This window comes from Linepithema humile, chromosome 5 (genome assembly GCF_040581485.1).
Source record: "Linepithema humile isolate Giens D197 chromosome 5, Lhum_UNIL_v1.0, whole genome shotgun sequence".
Classification (NCBI taxonomy): domain Eukaryota; kingdom Metazoa; phylum Arthropoda; class Insecta; order Hymenoptera; family Formicidae; genus Linepithema; species Linepithema humile.
In genome coordinates this window covers 9,836,007-9,849,794 of record NC_090132.1, presented here as the reverse complement: position 1 = coordinate 9,849,794, position 13,788 = coordinate 9,836,007, and the positions used below count along the sequence as shown (strand labels likewise).

Genomic DNA, 13,788 nt, shown 5'->3' with positions numbered 1-13,788 from the left:
ATCAATCTGGGCTGGCAATATCGATACGCGGTGGTCAATTCACAACGAAAGAGACGTACGCATGCATCGAGCGAAAGGGGGGGGGGGACGCGAGAGAGATGAAAAATCGAAGGAAAAAAAGACAACACAAGCGAGGGAGAGAGAGAAAAAGAAAGGATGAGGAGAAAAGAGGCAAGTTTCGCCGTCCGCGTTATATTTACGAAGAGTCTCTACCTCTAATGGTTTCGATGCGCTCGGACGCACGCGTACCTGTCCCGCGTAGTACATACGTGTGTACACGCGTGCGTGCGTGGGGCGATTCCTCATGTGCGCGCGTGTTCGGTGCACAGGCCTGCACACAATCCAGCGCGAGAGCGCTACGGCGAGGGGAGAAGGAGGGCGATGCGGGGGACGCGCACACGGGCTGCACGGGCGTGAATTATGCCTCGCGCGAGATGTCAAATTGCTCGCCATATCGTAAAATATACAACTCCGCGCGCTGTGGGAAACATTATGTTCTCTCTCGGGTCCTTCCTCTCCCGGCCCGCCTGCCCTGGCCGTTCCACCTTCAGCCACCCAGTGTCCCCACCGTCCACCCTCCACGCGCTCCCCCCCTCCTTCCTCGCTCCCGTCCCGATTTCTCACCCCCGCGCGGCCGTCGCGATTCGCAAATAAATTCACGCGGCGCACCGCAATCGTATTAACGTCGAAACAGCTTCAGCGCTCGCTTCCGGAAATCCATTTTTCCGTCAGTCGCGGCACAACACGCTGCGATATTACGACATCGATAACATAATTGGTAAAAATAGAGCAACTGCACGATTGTGGCGAATTTTGAAGTTATTGATTTTCTTATACTTGCAAATATACTGTTACGCATCTTGTCGAATGCGCAGGACACTTCGACGACGCGTCGAGAAATTGCATTTGCGAGAGTCGGAACATCATCCATCGTGTGTTTGTTCGTGAGGGCGTAATGTACTGACTCGCTGCAGCTTCGGCCGTGATCTGATTTAGCGATCTTTCCGCCACGCCTCGCGTCTAATCGCTAGACGAGCGAGAGCTCGGACTCGTTCATTAATAAGCCTAAAACTGGCCCACACACGAGAGCAGCCCGGAGAATGCCCCGCCGTGCCCGAGAGATCTCTCTCGGAACGCTACGTCGCGAGAGGGGAGCCGGAGATGAAAGATCCATCGATGATACATAGTATATCGACGCGAGAAACCGTCGAATCATCGACCGTCAATAAATACCGATCGATCCCGCACCAGCGTCTATTAATGACTAAACGTCGGCTAACCAAATTAACCGTGACTAAAGTGCGTTTAACTCGGCATTCCTCGTAGTCGCGTAACATTGTTTCTGCCGTGATCCGCCCCAGCTTATACTCCGTTTATTCCACGATAAATCGCGATTGTGTTACACGCGTATTCCCTACTGATTTCGCAAGCTAAATTCTACAATGGTATTCTTTAATACGAAGTTATTGTGCGAATAAAGAGATTAGCACTTATTGTGTCAGTCCTTGCGCGGTGTGTTGCTTAATTTCCGTGGCTTATTCAATTTGCAACGCAGTTTTGCGTCAAAATGTTAAACGAATATTGCATCCTACAATTCGAAAAAAAAAAAAAATAAATGTGAGTGTATAGAAAATAATGGCGTTTTAAAAGTACAGGATTTACAGCTATTTGTATATCAAGTTTCTTTATGAATATTATTAATTTATATTCGGTTAATAACGGGAACAGATAGTTTGATAGTTTGATAAACGGTGGGGAACTTTCGTGCGATCGAAGCGAGTTTATTTTCATGGCGTTTAATGAAATTCCACCAAGATTACTTGCCGTTACCAGCAAGGTTAATGTATCTTCTTACTTGCTCTTTCCCCAGTATTCCCCCTTTTCCTTGCCGTCTCCTCGTCCTTATATTCTCTCAAGTATCCGTCGCGCGAGGTTTCCCCACTTAATCCTGTCCGTACGTAAATCATGAACTTCCTTCTCGACGCCTGCGAGGGTACTTGGCAGGATTCTCCGCGAAAAAAAGAGAAGCGGGAAGGGTGAGACACGGAGATGTGGACGATAGACAAATCGAAATTTTTCTCGAAAGTTGTTTCCTTCGCGCGAATCTCCATGTCGCCACGAATTCGCGTTTTTCGTTTTCAGAATGAATGGGTGAAAATAATATACAAGACGATACCAAAAGCAAAGCTTACCTGCCGATTTTCCCTTTTAAAATTAATCTTTAAGGGCGGCAAGGTGTCCGAAAGAAAAAAAAGGAAACGGTATATTAAACGTAGTACCTGAAAGCATGAATAGCCGAAATACTCGGTGGACGAGAAAGAGAAGAGCAAAAGATAGAAGGCGGGGAGCTTTAAACGTAGCAGTGTATACATACACAGCGCTACTCGAAAATACAATTTCGTTCCGGTTCTAAAAATCCGAAAAATACTAATCCACCAACATTTTCCTTCGACCAATCGTCTCTCTTCATCTGCCTCACCCTCTTACCTTTTTTCTGCGAACCTCTCCTGTCTTTTCGCATTCTCGTCGACCTTCGATCGTCGTGAAAATGTTACGAGTATCGATGATCTTTCGGTGGTTGGAGACGATCACGGAAAGCGCCTTTGGCGGATTCGACGTGGAAAAACTAGACGGTCAACAATGGGTCTCTAACAAGCCCTCTGTCGCATTATGCATCCACATCCCTTCTTCCATCTTTCTCGTGCCTTCCATCTTTCTCGTGCCTTCTGCGGTGCCGTTTAGCACCGGTGCACAAAGCTGCAACAATGCGTCGCTGAATTCTGCTGGCGCATAAGCCCACTGGGGCCTATTTTCCCGGTTTTCTGATCCCAAAACCGCGCTGAAGCATGCGACCGGCGTCTGTTTGCACGCTTCTGAAGAGTAGCCATCGCGCAAAAGTTGACGAGACTTTCAGTGGTCCTCGAGTAAGGGATAAGGGCGCGCGTGTACTTTTCGCCTCAATGAGAATCTTTGATCCCTCTTAAGAGTCCTCGAACGACAACGTTCGCAGCTCCGATCGCGCTTAAAGAGACATTTAAGTCACAAACCGGACGATTCACAATTTTAAATAGAATTAAAAACCAAATATTATGTAATATAAAATTATTTGTTAACAACTAATTTATATGAGTTAATTATAAATTAAAAAATTAGAATTTCTCAATTTTTAACTTAATCCTCTTTTTCAATCACTCAATCATATTCGTAATATTTTTACAACAGCCGACCAGCTTGAAAAAAAAATGGAGTTTTGAGAATTGTTCTTGAAAAGTTAAATTTACGATAAGTTAAAGCTGTGAAATATATTTTGATTAAATTTAAAATTGAGCTTTATTTGCCTTTTTCGAACATATATAGTTCGTATAGTTAGAAATCGTGTCGAAATCTACTGCTCATCAACGGTAGTCTCAATTTCGCAAGCACTTGCGTCACTCGCGAAAGTTTTACGAACGGTCGAATGATTTTCAGAGATGCGTAAAGCGCAAACGCAAACGGTTCCCACATAGCGAAGATATACAATTACCGGTTAGATGGGTGCAAAGATACTCCATACCGTGACAACTATATACGCATGAGTCAGTCCGAAAAAATGCCACCTTCCGCGAATAAATACCACGCGCTTAGCATACGAAGATCTCCTCCACAATCAGAGCTGTACAGGACCGTCAAAAAATCTCGCGTTTCATCGATCCCGTACGGATTCGAGTGTACACAAATATCGACTACAATTAATCGATCCAACGAGTACTGCCATAAATTGCCGCTTATCAGCTCTGACACAATCATTTGAGAAACGTACCTTCTCTAATATAAATATCTAAAATAATTAGGAAACGATCGTATTATCCGATATCTGCCGTAACGACAACTCGTTCATCCTCGCGTCGCCCCAAAGCTAAAGCCAGAAAAAAATGCCGTGAAGAATGCTGTGAGAACTGTACCGATGTCCCGGCACCGGTTCTTTGGAAATGATAGGTCGACGGTACCGACCCTGGTAATTCTAGACGGACAACCGGCATACCGGTGCCGTGGCGCCCCTATCTTTTATGCCGGCAGTTTCTGAAAATCTCCGAGTCTGATCTCTACCCCGGACGTGTAAACGTGACGGGGATGGTCAGATCGCGCATCGCCGGGCGACGAAGCGAGACGCAGAGAAGACTGGGAGAGAGATTGGTTGTCAGCGACAGCAGCAACCGCAACGGCGGCGGCAGCAACACGTGTGCGCGCGCGCTGGACCCGCCGGCGTTTACATAAACACGTATAAACGTCGTGTAAACCGGCGCGACACCGGTCCCCGCGTTTTTGGGGATGTGTGGGTGCGTTCGAGAGGGTGTCCGTGAGAGGGTCCGCAACGGTAGCATCCCGGACTCAGATAACACGCGAGGATATACGACTCTAAACTGCACCTACGTGCGGGGACGCCGGGCTACCGAATTTTCGAGAAGTCACGACAACGTCGAGATAACGCTGCGGGGACGCGCGCGAAACCGGATCAAGGATGAGGCGCGCCCGGTTGACGACGATTCGCGGGAACAGCGACGAATGGACGCGCCGGAGGAACGACGAGCTTCTGTAGATCCCGATGTTTCATCATAAAATTATATTTTGCAACAAAGTCGTTCAATAATTATCTTTACAAGTGAAGTAAACGATTATGTGGATGGAAAGTGAATAATGTAAATTTTACTGCGTTTGGCAGCAAATATTCGACGCCCGCAAAGACTCGTAATTAAATCTGGAGCGGTATAATAATTTCTTAGGCGGGTTAAACGAGATCCGCCTCGTTCCATCAGGACGTTATTTGGGTCAACCATTATCTTATCCCAACGCGATCTGAAGGTAGCGTGCTTTCCAATAGACATCGAGAGATGGTATATCATGGAGGCCCGTGGGGCCTCCCCGGTGCACGGACGAGGACGGCGGCGAACGAGAGAGACGGGAAAAGAGAAGAGAGGGAACGGACAAACACTCGAATTACTTCAGCAAAGAAACATCTGCCGATGGCGCTCTCCCTTTCAGAGCCATCATGGCGGAATGATCGGCGCATCAACCGGTAGTTACGCTTACCCACGGGTTTGCGGTTCTTTTTTCCTCGCCCGTGCTCTTTTCCCTCGGCCGACTTACTCCCTCCCCTCCCCCCCCCCCATTTTCTTCCTCGTTTCGCGCGCGCGTTAACATTTCGGCAAAAACTTTAGTTGCGTTTTGAAGGAGCTCTCTCGAAGCTCGCCGTCTATTTCTTCTGTTTCCGTGGGCAGGCGCTCGTGCGGAAAGGAAAAGCGTTCCCGCTTAATACAAATCCGGGATCTTGTCCCGCCGTGATCCCGGTATCGTGAACGAATCTGTGGATACACAAACGCAGGTGCTGCGTAAACATTTCGCTATCGAAGCCCGAGAGTGACCCGGGATCATAGGAGCGGCCGGTGTCGAATTTCGAGTGCTCGCTATTCGCAATTTAGATCTCGGAGAGATATATGGGACAATACTTTCGTGCCTATCCGAGTGAACTGCATCGCGGACGATGATTAACGCGCGGCGACTGTTTTCACTCTCCCACGATGCGCCGGCGGATGAAATCACCCTCCCGTAGCGCGGCTCGAAACTTTAATTCCTACCGAATATACGTACGTTCGACCAACCGTCATTAAATCACGACGTTTATCACACGCGCTTCCGTACAATCCCTTTCCAAACGTGAAAAAAATCACCAATCTCGAATTCATCTGCACGTGCCGCAAGAGCGAAAATTATTCGGCGGAAAATAAACGGCGAGAGGAAGTAAAAAAGCGATCGTTATTATTCCACCGATCGCAAATGAAAAACGAAACTTCGAGCTCACGGAGATCCGATATCTGGTGATCCTAAGCCGCTGTAAGATCGAGTCATTGTGATTGGGTGTGTGACTTTCGTATCTCCTCCGTCGATCGTGATTGCTGAAATCGATATATATATATTTGACAAGAAAACTTTCGAGACCTCCACTAATACCGAATGTATAACAAGAAAATTATCCACTTGAGGGCCTGCTAAAAATAGAATGGCGAAGGAAGAGAGGTTGGTCGAAAGATCGACGTAGGATGGGTTTCGGTTTTCTAAATTCGGCAAAGTTCACAACAATGTCTGGTGCTGCTTCAAGAATGTCCTCACGAATACAATAGCTGCGAAAAATCATCTATTATATTGGACATCCACGATACAGAAGAGAGATGACGAGACGGAGAGAGTAGAGAATGAGATTGCGAGTTCGAACCTCTGGACAAAAGAAACATACGCCTATATATCACATTGGGATTTTCTGAAAACTAAAGTTGTATGAGTTTTCTTCAAAGAAGGAACGAAGAAAAGATTCTTCAGTTCTTGTGTGTGCCGCTTCTTCCGTCTTTGAAATTGATAGACTACTTCCGATCTGGCCACTTTGACTTTTGTGAAGAACAGAAATTTGTTATAATCACCCAAAATTCTCAACGGAAGTACGGTTTTTTTTTAATATTTCTAAAAAATATATAATGCGGATTCAAAGAATTTAAAAAAATTAAGAAGACGATGCTCTTTAAGAATACACCAGAGTTTCATTAATATCAAAAATAATTTTCATAAAAATTTTAGAGAAAGAAACACGTGAAAAATAATTAATAATATGGAATAATAGAATTTAGTTACTTGAATAGAAAACATCATACATACATTACATTACAAGTAATAATTTCATAATTTTAATTTTTATAATTTTATAATAAATATTTCTACTTTAATTTGAAATAAGATTTTTCATTGCAAAATGATGAAATAAAGTCGCTAAATTTATTGTGTCGAAAAAAAAAATCACTGTGCATAATATTATACGCTACATGTATAAAGATATCTAGCTCTCTTTTAGTTTGATTTTTAGAAAAAAAATCGTATAAATTAGAATCAGCATTTTATGCTCCAGTCAGGTGTGCATCTTCTATTTTAGTTCTATTATCACCCGAAAAATGAAGACTCCCAGTCGAAATCCAGCCATCGAACTCGCACATTCCTCTACATCCATGACGCCGGATATATCGGCACACACAAGCTCGCGCGTGTATCGTTCTTCAATTCCAGCCGTAGCCAAAACGATTATAATAACTATTTTATCCGGCGCGGATCTGGGCCATTGTGCCTCTCCATTCTGAAAGTCATAACACGGTGCCTACACTGCCCTTCGGGAACTGCCTCGATAGTTCCCCTTCGGCTGCGCTATATACTACGGTGTAACCTGGTGTACCATGAATTTCAAGTTTGGCGCAGGCAGGTATACCCGAGGACGCGAACGCGGTCGACACAGCCAAACTTTCTTATACGTACACATCTCGCGCGCGTTTGTGTTCGAGCACGCAAATTCGTACTGTGACTGTAGGATACGAATACATCCGTACGCACAGCGACACACGCATACACGAACGATCATTTTCCAAATGTGCGTGGCGCAGCAAGCGAAGCACACTTGCAGAAAACTGTATTATCGAAACTCCAAATTATAATTTTAATAATACAATTTTTTATAAATTTAATATCAGAATTTTTTTTCAAAAAGTATGTTAAGAGATTGACATTAAAAAAAAACACAAGATTTTAATTGATCGTTTAGTTCGCGAAAAGCTCTTTACATATCGTTAATTGTTCATAATCATTGATATTTTGACATTTTAATTAAATAAAAAGAAAGTTTGTTTCAAGCTGTTGCAAAATCAGTGATTAAAATAAAGCCCAGTGTTTTCGGGACACCCTATATTTAACCACTACCGATCACGGTCTCGCGCCATACATACATACGAATACGCGTCCGTGTGCGTATCGCGGCGGTAGCACACATCGACCACCGGCAATATTTCACGGCATATTGTTGCCATCTGCACACGCAACCCCGCGCGCACGACAGAATGCACGACGTAGGAGAGACGCGCGCTTTTATTTATCTGCTATTTATTTGCCAACGCGCGCGCTACCGAAGCGGTCCCCGACTCACGACCCTGCCGGGGACAGATTTGAAAAGTTATTAATCGTCCTGTTTTGGAAAGGAGTGCCATGGCCCCCCTCTCCCCCCCCCCCTCCCTCCCTCCGTACGGCAGAAGAGAGCTCCTTTTATGCGAGCTGCTGGCTAACCAGACGACGACGGCACATTGGCTCCACGCGCGCGAACGTGCCCCCTTTCGATCGCCTCGAGGGGGTTCCTTCAAGGAGGTGTGAATCGATGGGTGGAGACCGGTGTACAAAAAGTTGAAACCAAGTCAACTCTCTTTTGTGGAACAGAGAAATAGATTGAGACGTAATATATTCCGGCCGCTGCCACACTCGATCGTGTAGATCATAAAATTGCAACATTTCTCGCGAATTCGAAATTTATTTCCATGCAATATTGTAAAACTGCCAAACGCGATAACTTATCTTTCGTTATCCATGTACGAGCGAATTCATAAATATTCACATTGCTGATATTTCGTTAAGTGCAATGTTTCGGCGGCGGCTGCGCGGACACGCTTCGCGATCGAGATAAGCAAAATGTCGTAAAATCCAACAATTGAGATCTTTCCGGTGGCGAATAAAGAAAGTGAAACAGAGTAGCGCGAGATAAGAGGTGACGCCGTGCGTGAACCGCTATCTTCGGGGCTTCATAAATATTTAAGACGCCTGCTTATGATGCCTGTGCTACAGATGCCCGTCGGCGACGTCCAAACGATTTGAATATAATCTGTATCGCGATGATATGTCACTTTTACCATCGTAATCTTATCACCTTTTTCACACGTAAGGTGCATAACGACTGCATACGAAAATTTAACAAACTTTTGTGAAAACCCAAAGCAGATCATACGATGATGAAATGCAAATATACTTACACATTGTATATAAGCTATCTTTGTCGTAAAAACGTAAAATCGTCTTGATTCTCACTTTAAGAGTCGAATTTTAATTTGCAGAATTTACATCATTGGATAAGAAAAGTGGAAAATAATGAAAAATATTTTATATATAAAAAAAGTTCTACCGTTTCGATTTTCAGACTTTGAGATATGCAAGTCCGATCCTGTCCACGCAATTATTTCTTCTAACACACTGTCACGGATTTACACGGTTTTAATAACACATTCCCAATTTTAGTCGCGATTTCATCCCCGCAACTTGTCCAAGGGCGAAAGCGCGGTCGCCATTTTTCCCATAAAAAATCCGCCAAGTTCGCGCTTCCTGTTCGCGCGTCTCCGCTCTTCTCGAGAGCGCCAGGAGGAAGCTCCGGAAAAGGGAGTAGAATGCGGGGGTGCGGACCGACACGGTAAAATATATTCCAGTCAACTTCCGTTGGAAATAAATAAGAGTCACGCCACACGGTCTCGCTGCGCCCCGACAACGGCGGCCATTCGTGTGCAGGGGACCTTATCTTTCGATATCTCTCTTTTCCTCTCGCGCCCTAAGCCAAGAGAAGTCCTCGAGAGAAGTTCCGTTCGACGCTCAGCTGCGCCGGAATCAAGCTGAGATTGTAATGTTAGCGTAATTACCTTTTAATTACTGACGTCCGCGTGAACGTGACGTAATCGTGAACTTCCTCTTTCTGCGATCCACGTTAATCTAGCCCTTTTACCATCGCCGAAAAGATCCGAATCTATAAAAAAAATATTAGTATTATTAGCATAATATCAAGCTGATCTATTTTATTTTTTAATAAACTGCACTGCATATTTCATGTTTACACAGTAATTTTATCGTAGAATGCTATGCGATACGTTTAATTGGACTATTATTTTAATTTGTTCTTCCTTTTTCAGGCGAGAAGCCTTTCAAGTGCGATTTCAGTGGCTGTGACCGAAGGTTTGCGAACAGTAGTGATCGTAAGAAACACAGCCACGTTCACACGTCAGACAAGCCTTACAATTGTCGAGTTCCTGGCTGTGACAAGTCCTACACTCATCCAAGTTCTCTACGCAAACACATGAAGGTACGTCATCAAGACAAAGTTAATTACTAATATAGCCCAGTTAAATGAGAACGCACTACTAAGTATTCGCTCCTATTTTTCACACATTTAGTTCGTTTGTTTTACAAGGTGATGTAAAAAATACAATTTTGCATGCACGTCGCAAATTTCTGTGAAATTTTATTTTCTATTTAATAACATTTTTGTTTAATAATATGCTTGAATTTTTTAAAACAAACCAAATATAACAACAAAATCAATATTAACCGCGTTTCTGATTAGCACTATTTCACTTTGTTATGTTTATAGAAAGTGAAGACATTGAAGAAATTGGAGAAGCTTTTCGAGTCATTTAATGCTCTCGAAATAGTCACAGAAGAATCAGCAGACGAAATAAAAAAAGAAAATCATGAATGAGCGCTCTCTATAATATAATTTTTTCACATATCACAGAATCTCCATAAGAAATTATTTTATCGTGAAAAGATAGAAAAAAAGAAATAGAAGATTATCCAAATTTCAAAATACACATATGTAATACATTTGCTTCATCGGGACGCTTTTGCTTCTCTATGGTTTTCGCAGACGTGATTCGCAGAAGACAGTCATCGAGATTTGTTCAGTGAATTATGAAAGAAGAAATCCTTGTTTACATTATTTTATGAAAAAACTTAGTTCTTAGCTTCCTCGGTCAGACTAAAGCGCTATTCTCTTTGCTGACTCTACTGATCTTTGCGATGATATCCAATATAAGCTTTACACGAAACATATAAATCATAGACATATCTTGCACTATCCTGTAAAGTTTTGCCATTATTTTTCAACATCGTAATACAGCCCTGAGAATCCCACCACGTCCATCATTGCCGCATCACTGCAAGAATAAAACTAGCGCTTGATCTATTAATAATTTGTTACTAATAATTGTTACTAATTCATTGCATGATTTAAATCACGATTTTTCACTGTTTTTATGACTTTGATAATGTGTTAATATTTACAGTAGAATTTGCCAAAATTTGAAGCTTTATACATTATTTTAATGTATTACAGTGTAGAATTTGTGTGTGTAATTTTTAGAAATTGCTAAGACAAAGAAATTGATTGTTCTTTAAATTAAAGAATAATGCTTTTCAAGTTTTTTCACAAAATAATGTAAAAAAAACGCCGTTATTGCCGGCCTTCTTCCAGATTCATGGCGTAAGTGAGAATAAGACGGGAGGATTATACGACAGCGAGGGTGAAGAGACCGACAGTTCCGTGAACACCTCTGAGCACACAGAGCCACCCCAATCACCTGTGGTTGTTCCAACAACGACGACCAATCCACCTCCTACGAATCATCTTCCGACTCGCGGGCCGGAGATGGGGGGATGGTACATTTGTCAGTCAACGACAGTCGCGACTCATAGTCAACCGGGGGCCCTGTCAGCTCCATCGTTGCCACATCACTTCAATCAGCTGAGCTTGCATCATCAAGCGACTGCTTACTAACCAAAATACTAAAGCCCGAAAATAACCGCTTTTCTTCCTCGCCTCGAAACGGAATTCTTTCCTAAAGTTAAGTACAATTTTGAGATGGAAAAAGAGAGCAAGAGAAAATTCAAATAATTGTCATTTGAATTTTCTCTTGCTCTCTTTTTCCATCTCAAAATTGTACTTAACTTTAGGAAATCCTCAAAAATCCTCTCTTTTTCTTCCTTTTTCACCAAAACTTCTATTCTGTTACAAGTGTAAGACCGATACTTGTAACAATGTCGTCAGAATAGAAGTTTTGGTGAAAAAGGAAGAAAAAGAGAGAGGACATTCTTATTCAAACATTCATAAGTTGGAATGTTGTGAATAGAATATTCAACGGAATGCGTAATATTACGTAATATTAGTAAACAATTTTTTTTTAATTTTGAAAAATATAAGCAAGAAAATACATCAGCGCAAGAACATATAAAACGTAACGTATAAGAGATGATCAAAAAGTTTCCGTTCGAAGGCAGTTTAGTACCTAAGACTGTCGGACAAACGGAAGACAAACGGAGACAAACGGAGACAAACGGAGACAAACGGAGACAAACGGAAACTTTTTAAACATCCCATATATATTGAGACGTACAGCATTTTTTTTCATATGACAGTGAAAGGATAAAGTCATTTTTATCACATAAAAATATTCTTGAAGATTGGACTAAACACCGAAACATATTGTGACTCAAGATGGAATATTTTTCATCTTGCTTGCTGAGTGACATTAGTGACATTATAAAAGTTGCCTAATATGTCGCACAGTGTAAAACTTATATGCATGCATTTTTTGAGTGTTCATCAAACTCATGCGACTTCAGCCTATATTAATTTGCTATAATAAAGGGACCTCGTCACAAGATAATATTCTTTCCGCGAGCTTACAAAATAAACTTAATAGATAATTACAAAAATAACTTTATGAAATGTAAAAATAATAAGACAGGTAATTATGTGTATAACAATTGGCAACATGTGATGAAAAGGAAGATGACTCACCAAAGGCAAGGCACCAGTTGTTATAAAATTTCCTAATCTATGAAAGAATCTATAGTCATGTCCACATCTTATTGAAATGATAGGCTTGAATGTCGTAAGTCTTTAACAGATGGAACTCTCTAAAGGCCAATCCTCATTAAAGATCGATATTATACGAAATGCCATATCACTGTCACCGTCTTATCAACGTATTGTCAAACTGTATTCTACACATACTAACTATGCAATTGACAAACTAAAATGCAAAAATAGTGCAACTAACAATAAATTCAATTTTGATTATTGATCTAATTTTATAACTTTTTTCAAATTGGCAATATTAATACAAAATTCAATTCAATTAAAATTTAACTATTATCAAAAATTTAGAACAAATGTTTTTTGTACCTTTATTTACAAAATAATTTCGAAAAATGTGATTTAAAGATACCAATATATTATTTTTGGAATGTATGATTTTTCGTATGGATAAAAATCTCTTAACTGTGACATCATATTAAATTTAGCTTACAGAGATACGCTTTTTTTCAACTTATAGTGTCACAATATAGAAATTAAAAGATTAGTTAAAATATTTTCGGAAAACCCTTTTTGTAAACTTTGTCTAATAAAATTATTTAGTCATAATATACGTATATAATTACATACTTTGTAAATTAATTAATATAGAAAGTATGTTTATTTTTAACGCAATAATTTTTATATACAATAAAATAAAAAGATATATGTAGAATATATATATATATAATATAATAACACTTTTCCTGACTAGTAGTGTCATTTTTTTAATTTGGCCGGAGACACTACCGCGTCTCCTGATACCAAATTATGCTTAATATGCGTAAAATGCAGTTTGACGGCACATTAATATAATTGTGATGGTGACGTGACGTTTCGTCAATATGCATTTCCTCTAAGTTCAAATTAATCTAAAAACGTCATTGAAGTACAGTTATTTAACTTTTAAAATTAATACTGTAGAAAAAATCGATACAAATGATAATGAAGGGCTTCTTAATAAATCTCACTTCTTTTGTTGTCTTTTTAGTAAATTTTTGGACATAATATTCATTGTTTTAATTATTTAACTTTCTCGGTTTATTAACTATTTTTATCAGTTAATAGAAAATTAACTGTCCACTTTGCATGAAGAAGAAAGCAGATAAAACTATTCATATCTGATATAGATTTTTTGAATAACATTCGTAAGAAAGTTTGCAAACCTTTCAAAATCAATAGACAATTCTTCAAATTTGTTAAATATAAATAATATATAATTTATATATATATATATATATACATATATATATACATATGTATATATATATATATATATATATATA

The 13,788-nt window shown here is 40.8% G+C and overlaps 1 protein-coding gene and 1 long non-coding RNA gene across 3 annotated transcripts in view; one reads left to right on the top strand and one right to left on the bottom strand.

Moving 5' to 3' along the window:
* LOC105674091 (pair-rule protein odd-paired) overlaps positions 1-13,352 on the top strand; it is a 30,003-nt gene extending 16,651 nt beyond the window's left edge. Inside the window, exons 2-3 of one of the 2 annotated variants that reach the window (XM_012370211.2) lie at positions 9,780-9,949; positions 11,120-13,352. In XM_012370211.2, the coding sequence (XP_012225634.1) occupies positions 9,780-9,949; positions 11,120-11,422 (473 nt within the window). In that variant the 3' untranslated portion in view covers positions 11,423-13,352. The other variant, XM_012370212.2, reaches the window with a different exon arrangement.
* LOC105674092 (uncharacterized) overlaps positions 1-13,788 on the bottom strand; it is a 90,755-nt gene that overhangs the window by 29,221 nt on the left and 47,746 nt on the right. Inside the window, exon 5 of the long non-coding RNA XR_010890474.1 lies at positions 9,513-9,616. This is a non-coding gene — a long non-coding RNA (uncharacterized lncRNA). The remainder of the gene's footprint in view (positions 1-9,512; positions 9,617-13,788) is intronic.